The 8,515-nt window shown below is 49.5% G+C and overlaps 1 protein-coding gene across 1 annotated transcript in view; it reads right to left on the bottom strand.

Annotated features, from left to right (window-relative positions):
* Positions 1–5,987: 5,987 nt before the first annotated feature.
* CFAP77 (cilia and flagella associated protein 77) overlaps positions 5,988–8,515 on the bottom strand; it is a 96,380-nt gene continuing 93,852 nt past the window's right edge. The window contains exon 6 of the mRNA XM_019510713.1: positions 5,988–6,119. Within this exon, the coding sequence (XP_019366258.1) occupies positions 5,997–6,119 (123 nt within the window). The 3' untranslated portion in view covers positions 5,988–5,996. The remainder of the gene's footprint in view (positions 6,120–8,515) is intronic.

The following is an 8,515-nucleotide window of genomic DNA, read 5'->3' as shown; positions in this document are numbered from 1 at the left end:
CCCCGCCGCTTTGGGCCCGGGCCCCTCATCTCGTTCGTTTCTTCCTCCCCCCTCCGCAGCCAGGCCGGCTGGGGCTCCCGCTGCCCCCGGCCCGTGGTCCCGCGGCTCCAGCCCGGCGGGGACGTGCGGGGGGCCCGATCCGGCGGCTGGAAGAGGCCCCGGGGCAGCTGAGCCGGGGGCAGAGGCGAGCTGCTCAGCGGGGGCTGGGAAGGAGGGAAAGGGCCGCTCCCCCCAGTCCTGCAGGCGCTTTCCGGCTCCCGGCCCGCACGGAGCTGGGCCCGGGGAGCCGGGACACCCCCGGGCTCGTGTCTCCGTCCGGGGGGGCGCGAGGCAGGTGGCGTTTCCCAGCCCCCGGCCCGGGGCCGCCTCGCCCCCTGCCCCTGCTCCTTCCCCCGGAGCAGAGGGGAGAAGGCAGCTGCCGCCGGCCCCCCCAGCAGCCCGGGACGGCGGCCGGGCTTCGGCTTGAGCCCCGGGATCGGGCAGCGGCTTCGGGGCAGGGGCCGGCGGAGCCGGGCTCGGGGCTGTCCCAAGCCTGGCAGGACGGCTTGCCCCCCTGGGGAAGAAGCAGTAGTTCCCCGGGGGTCTGCTGACCTCCCCCGGACCGGGGGCAGCGGGGGGCTGTGTTTGGCCGCGCCGGCCCATTGCTGGGCGCGGTGCCCGGAGCCTGCAGGTGGGCAGGAGGCGGGTGGCTCGGGCAGGGGCTTGCCTTTACACCTGGCTTCGCACAATGCTTTACATCTTCTTCTGGATGCTACTGCATTATTATATCATCATCAGTAGTAGTCCTGCCACTGCTGCTACCCACTCAGCTGCTGGGGTCACTGTTGGAGACGCTAATCCTTCCTTTAGAGCTTGGGGTTTAATATTAATATCCATTTATTTACTAATGAAAGGGAGATTTAGGCTTTCAAAGCCCCCCCCCCCCCTTCCCTTGTCCCATTGATTTCAGGTGCCTGGTAATGAATGAGTTTGACCTCCTTGAAACCAATCACTGCCAGGCACGTGTCTCATTTTTCCTAGGATCTGGACGTTTCCCTGGCTCGGCCCATGTCTAAATCTGGCGCTGCCTGAGCAAATACTGTGAAGCGTGGGCAGAAGAGCTGAATGCCAGATGGGGCGATGCACCACATCACAAGACAGTCTGATGCCATACAATATACGCTTTGGCCTTCTAGTCCCGTTCTCAGCATCCACAAGCATTTTCCCAACATTTGTGAGTCTCGTGCTCAGCCCTTCCCTAGGGGGAAAGGCAGATGCCAGCTAGGGCAAATAAGGGAGGACACAGTCCCACAAGCACTCCATCTCCTACCAGGCATCTTTATTTCCAATTGACTTCAGTGAGAATTAAGGTTGTTCAGCTCTTTCCAGGACCGAGTCCTGCATTACTTACTGCAGTTAAGTTGTGCAGCCAGGAACAAACCCCCAGTATCTTGACTCTTCAGCCTGCGCTTTGGTAGCACATTGTACTTGTGACATGGCACGTTACTTGTACCACAGCTGATCAGTTGTGCTGGGTAGAGTGTCCACCTGTATCCGTAGCCACCGTGACAGGCTGTGCGCCAGCCACAACCCGAGCCTCTCTGCTGCCCCGCCAGCCTCTCCAACCTGAGCCGAGGGCCCCTGCTCCAGGAGCCAGAGGCCAGGTCAGCCTCTGTGGTCATTCTGAGACCGTGGTCTTTGCACACTCCAAATATTGGTTGGTCTCAGCAAGAGCATCGTGCTCATCACCGTCACTGGTGTCCCAGGTGAGGTGTCCAGTATTGAAGGTGAAAGTCTGCTTGCGACATAATTGCTTTTCCAGGTGGAACAAAAATCTACTAGCTCATTCCCGCAGGATGCCACCGCCTGCTTCACCGCAGAGCTGCACTCTTCTAGGTTGGGGCTGGACCATCCATAGAGGAAGGGAAGTCTGTGCGTTTGGTTACAAAGCCCCAGGCATCAAAGCCTCAAAGGCACTGAGGTACCTATTTTCCAATGAAATCTATTTAAAACCTATGACTTCAAGGGGACTTAGATGTCTAGTTATCTTTCAGGATCTGAATCTAAGGCCTTGAGTTATTTAGGGCTTGATTCTGTGAAGTGCTTGGGTGGGGGGGCTTTGTCCTCCACTGACAGAAGCAGGCGTTAAAAGCCCTCAGCATTTTTGTAGGATCTTTGCCTTTATTGTGGACTTATTATCTGGTGATTTTTTTTAAGCAAACAAAGCTGCTGCTACAGCCCCCCTTTCCTGGGACGTCTCGGTTCAGAACAACACAAAAGCCCGACTTTGGGCTGTTTCCGGCAGTGCCCTCGTGTGCACGCCAGGCTCCCAGAGCTCACTCTAGGAGTCCTGATGCCTCTCACAACTGACAGGCATCTTCTCCTTCCACCAAATTGCACTCCTCCTCTTCCGTGACAGCCGAGTCCTCAGATGTGCAGGGCACCTGCAACGCCTGTGGATTTCAATGGGAGTTGCAAATGCTTATCAGATCTGAGTGCTTGGCTCTAACTGCCTGTCCTGTTCATCTGGTCCCGCACTCTCCTAGGAGAGCGTGAGACAACCTAAGTCAGGGCTGTAGCTGTGAAATGCAAATGGTCCCAGCCAGCGGGCGCAGACTTCTGTAGGTGTTTAAGGTGCGGCGATTTCTCGTCATCCTGGCTGCAGATTTTTTTTTTCTTGATTATTTTAAATCAGCCAATATTTCTTATGTAACTCTTGCCACAAAAAAAAGTCATTACCGCCACCATGAATTATTGAGGGCCTCGCCTTAAAAAATCCCAGTGGACTCTATTACGCTAAATTCATAGCTATATGATGAAATGTAAACTCTCTGTTTACTGCAAGGGTCACACAGTCCCAGCAGACCTACCAACAGGGCCCGGCGCACGGGTCCTGCTGCACTTAGGACATGCCAGGCACTAAATGAAGATCTTAGCAATTAGTGTGATGGTCCTGGGAGAAGGCGGCTGTGGGATGAGGGTAATGTGGGAAGGGGCAAGTAGAGCTAACGTGCAGCTCTGTGCTGGCAGCAGTCAAGAAGCAGGTGGTGTTGGCCAGGAAAGCAACAGCCTCAAAAATCCTCCAGTTACCAGTGGGTGTCACTGCAGGACAAGGAGCGTCCTGTACCGAAGGGCTGGGGAGGAGGTGAGCTGGTGAGGATCTGAGAAAGGAAGCAAACCTGGATCTGCCATCTTCAGAGGAGAGATATTTGCATAGTCTATTAACCAGCCCCCACACCCCCCCTTTGTGTAGCACCAAGGCACCCTTTGCTAGATCTTAATTAATAAATAAATCAGTTGGGAAAGCTGGCTGACATAGCACTTTCCGTCTTCCTTTTAATTTTCTTTTTCTTATTGAATTCAGGGCTGGGGAAAGGTGTCGGACCCAAAGCCAAGGAAACAGGAGTTTCCAGGACACGCCCGCCTACATCTGCTACGGCCTGCGCAGTGGTAGGATTGGTTTATCCTTTGCCTCCCAGCCCATGTGGGAATGAATGAGGAGTTTGTTCTTGGTGCCTCTGCAGAGACTGGGTGTAAAAGGGGCTGGAGCAGGGAATTAGTTCAGGCCGAGGGGCTAGTTTCTGTGGTGGGGATTCGCGTTCAGAGGGTGCTGGAATGAGATGCGCTGAGCTGCTGTGAACTGGGTCCCTGCCCGGTCATCACAGTTCAGCTGCTTTTGGTCACCACCGGCTGCCTTGGATTTAACCTGTCAATCAAGAGGGGAAAGGCCCAATAGTCCATTATCTGTCCCAGGTGCCATCCCAACTCTCTGGAGAACACTTGTATTTGACTCAACCATTACTTCTCCTTGCCCTCGTCCTCCGTTTCTTGGCATCCAGCCCCGTCACTGCAACATGCTCAGTGCTCCAGCTAGGGGGGACACTCAGGGCTGCTTTGGGGATAGCTGCCTACACCCCTTCCCCTTCATCATCTCTTATAGTGCAGCCTTGCAAGGTGCAGAGCATGCCTGGTTCTCATTAACTTCTCCAGGAGAGGAGAGGACTCGATATCCCCCGGGGACCAGACACCTGGAGTGCAGCTCTAGCCTCCTTTTCCATGCGCTGAGGTTTAGATTTTCTACAACCTGGTGGCACTCACAGGGCATCATTAAGACCATGGAAATTTGTTTAGTTCTGTTCTAATAGATCCCTGCAGGGAGAGAGAGATTTTATTAGAACGGCTCTTTCCCCTTTCACCCAGCCCTCCAATGAGCTGAGTGCTCACCTCACATGGCCACAGAAGTCTCTTTCTGTTGCTGGATTGGAGGCTGCGTGTGACCCTAACCAGGCTGTGGCATGTTGTCAGGGTTTATTAGAAACACAACTGCTTGGCTGCAGCGTTCAGGTTCAGAAGCCAAGTCATTTTTAGCAAAACAAGACATTTAAGGCCCAGCCTTCTTTCTCCCCAGCGTGGTAGGAAAGGTCTCTTGTTATACCCAACCTCTCTCAGCACAGCAAACCTTCCTGTTATTCTGCCAGTTAATTCAGAGCTGCTTTATTCAGGAAGCCACAGCAGAGAGAGGGGGGAATACACAGTAGCTCGCTCTCTCCCTGCTCGCAGCTGGCCCAAGTGGGCTCAGGTGTGGTCAGGGTGGCACTTTGCTCCAGACACATCCCCACATAAATGGATTAACAGCACCTGCCTTTAAGGTTAGGCTTACCCAGAAATCTCAGGTAAGTTAGACATCTCTAGATTGTTTCAAGCCTCTGTCCCACCCATAGGTATATGCTTCATCTCAGGTAAGCAAAATGTCTTTATTGCCCAGTTTGCTCCTGCGTCCAGGTAAAACCATTCAGTATTAACGCAGGACTCCGTCCTCTCACGTGCAGGTTTGAAAGCTTAAGGTAGAGGTGGTTGGAGGTGGGATGCCCTGTGCTAGTTCCTGAACTGTCTGTCTGATTTCTTGGTTAGCTATAAGAGCACCTAGCTGTCTCTTCGACGTGTACAGGGTTGTTGTGCAGCTAATGCCCGGCAAGGTGCTAGGGTGATAGGGAACGTGCAAGCACTGTGTGAGGAAGAGGTGATGCAAACAAATGTTTAAAATGTCATATCGTACCATGCATGACATATACAATGTATATTGTATATATATATACAATAAACAGTATGCGGTGTGCTAACAGTGCTGCCGAGTGGAACATGCCAAAGGGATTTATGGTTTAGCTAACAGATTGTCAAATTGAAATAATCAGGACCATTTTTTGAGGCATTTTCTTAATATAAGACACTGTGTTGGAAGCAGCTTTTTTTTAAATCCTGCTGGTGCAAATGTTCTTTCGATCCATGCTTACATATGTGTCTTTCCCCTATTCAGCATAATGCAGCTTCTGAGCTTGTTATTGTGTATTGCTTATGGTATCGATTATAAGTTGAGTTGTGGATTTATTCATGGGCTGCACGGAAAATGCATAGGTCTGAATTGTACAACAGTTCATCAGAGCCAAATCCCTTTGGCTGGTATCAAACCAATAAACTAATTTCCACCAAGGCCCCAGTGTGGCAGAGGACTTCAGCATGTACCTTGACCTCACTGAAATTAAGCATAGTTGAGTACTTTGCTGAAGCAGGCCCTTAAGGAAGATTTATCTTCCCATCCAGCGAGAGAGACATTTTCATTGGAAAACATTATATAAATGATGGAAACCATAAGGCTGTTTATCACCTCTAAGGTACAGTGAAGGGAAAATTCACTACTTTCATAGTAGTAATACTGTGGATTAGCTGCAGACAACTCTGAACACAGTAGTGGAGCAGGGTGGTTAACAATACATGCAGATGTATGTTCCAAGTGAAGACATTGATACAGCAAAGCAGAAACTTGTTGGTAAATTTGTTCTTTATTCAGTTCTATCAATGTTAATGGAGGCTTTTTTAAACTTAAATCTTGGTATAGCATGTTGTACTATATGCCATCTTGGTATAGCACATTGTACTTGAAATAAAGCCTTACGCTACATTGCTAACATGTTCTAAAAGCATTAGGATAGACAGACAGTACGTGCATTTTGTTAGAGCATTTAGGCCTTGGTATAAAGACCCTGGCCAAGGGGACCGCACCTTGTAGGTTGTTCCGCATGGTAGACACTGAATGCTTTTTTCCGAGCATCACGGCTTGGAAAGGTACTGAGATGTGGAGCAACCTATAATGAGAGAAGCGGATATGTGCGATCAGTCACAGCGAGGAGAAAGTGAAAGGAAAGAGGCTTGGAACATGAGCTGGGAACTGGACTGCAGCCGAGCTCATCAGCTCCTGGCCATTTCAGGATGTCATTCTGCGCTGTACAGGAAGCCAGCTACCAACTTCCAAATGGAGACTGTCTGGCTGGCTTTCATGGTGGAGGTTATCTTTTAACACCCCCATAATGCATGAGTCCTCTAATCTCGCTGCAAGCAGTCTGCCATTGGAGAGGATGTGTTCAGGTGGGGCTGTGCCTAATAACTGCAAACCAAGCGGGCCTCATTTTCAGAGTGCACTTGTACTTCTCATTGCGGTCAGTGGGAAACACTGTTATGATGGCACCTGAGTCGGCCGGGATCAGGGCCTCATTCTGCTAGGTGCTGTATAAACATTGCTTCAGAGACTGCTCTGTTGTAAAGACACAGACTTGGAGAATGGGGAAGAGCAGAACAGGAGGGATCAGTGTGTGGGTTATATCACATTAGTTCCTGTGACTTTTGGGGTGCGTTGTGGTAGTGACAGGGTAGATCTGTATACACACGCAGAGCAAATATAGACAGGATATCTGCACGTGTATATTCAGATAGCCCTGTGTATATACCCTATGAAATAGTCTTTGCCCTCAAGACCTTCTGAGCTAAAAAGACAAGACAGGCCGAGGGCATGTTAAGATGTTCAGTACTATTACAAATAAGGAATGTATTAAATAGGAAACTTGATGCTTTACTGTTGATAGTCGGTTCTGAAAATGATGGCTACACCAATTGCTTTCACACAGCTGAAGTAAAGCAATAATTCTCTCTCTGAGTTTAAAAATAAGAGGGAGAGAACCAAGAATCTTTACAGTAATTATTTTTTCTCTTAAGACAGTGACTGAAATTTCAGAAAGGCAAGGATTTTTGTGGGTGATATCTTTTATTGGACCAATTGTATCTTTGGGAGGATATAGACAGGCAAGCTTTCAGGTATGAAATACCCTTCTTCAGGTCTCCGAGGGGAAAAAAAGAACAGTTTTTTCTTTCCAGAGTCAGAGGTTCAGACTCTGGCATTCCCCAAAGTGATGCTGGGAGCAGAGTCAGGCCAAGAGTCAAAGATCGGAGGACTTGTATCACTGACTTCAATAGCAGAGCTGGGCCAGTGCTGAACATTTTTGGCAACTCTACTCATACGTGAGGACAACGGTGTCATTTCAGTGAGCCTTACAGATTTCCAGTGACCACACAGAAGTGCATTCAATTTTCACTGGCAGTAGGACACTACTTGCAGACCTACGGCTGTAGCATGAGACAACTTGGAGGACAATGCTCTATTGGGGCATATTTGGAGTCCTAAGGGAAGACACCAGGAGCTTACTGACGAGCTCACCTGGTGACTTTGCGCAGAGCTGGTACCCTACTGTGATCCAAACATAGAAACAGGAGACAATAAGGAAACTTAGCAGTGCCTTCTCCAAAGTTGCACACAATCCATGGCTTCTCACCTCAGTATGAATAAGTGGGAGACACCAGGTGTAAACCAGGGGGCAAATTTTGTTTTAAAAAATGAGGGCTTCTCATAATGAGGGAACCTCAAGAAGTATGGTTGAGTCCCCAGCCAGTAATTAGTCAGGACAGGGGTGGTGGTAGGTCAGAGGTTGGTGTAGGAAGCCGGTGCCAAGCAGTGCGATTCTAATCTGTGATTTGTGTCGAATTCTTATTTTAAGTGATTAACCAAAGGGCATCTCCCTAGAGACATCTGATAATCTGCACCATTATTCCAGCAGGGTTTGAACTACCACACCAAAGTTATATATTTGATATGCCGAGTGAAGCAAATCGGGTGACGGGGTGCTAATGTCCTTGAATGCTTTTCGGACTGCACAGGCCTGCCGGTTCTCTTGTAGGGTTTTGAAGTTGGCCTTGTTTTCAGCTCCCCTAATTAAAATCAACTGTGTTAATCCAGAAACAACACTTTCACGTCAAGTCTCATAAAAAATCTCCATGAGATGTTCGCAGCTGGGATGCATTAACATCTGACCTTTCTTCCCACAGTTGCAGGGGGAAAATCTGTACATTTAAAAAAAATTAGTGTGTGTGCATATTTGTGTGCGTGTGCTACTTCCCCGTAGATTGCCTAGTTCAACTTATTGTTATAGAAAAGGGAAGCCTGCCAGTCATTGGTATACCAGTGTGAAAATCCCTGTAATAAAGGCAGTCCAGATGGGGGACTGATAAATAGTATGCAAGACATGAGAAGACCAAAACACTCAGTGTAGAGCAGACCTTCCACATGGTATAAATGGGCAGCTGTCTACTGAACTCAGCAGAGGATCTGGGAGTTGTGAGTTCAGTGAAAAGCAAAGAGGTGTGCTAAACCTTT

Source organism: Gavialis gangeticus, unplaced genomic scaffold (assembly GCF_001723915.1).
Source record: "Gavialis gangeticus isolate Ggan-Ray unplaced genomic scaffold, GavGan_comp1, whole genome shotgun sequence".
NCBI lineage: Eukaryota > Metazoa > Chordata > Crocodylia > Gavialidae > Gavialis > Gavialis gangeticus.
This window is presented reverse-complemented; position numbering and strand designations above follow the sequence as displayed.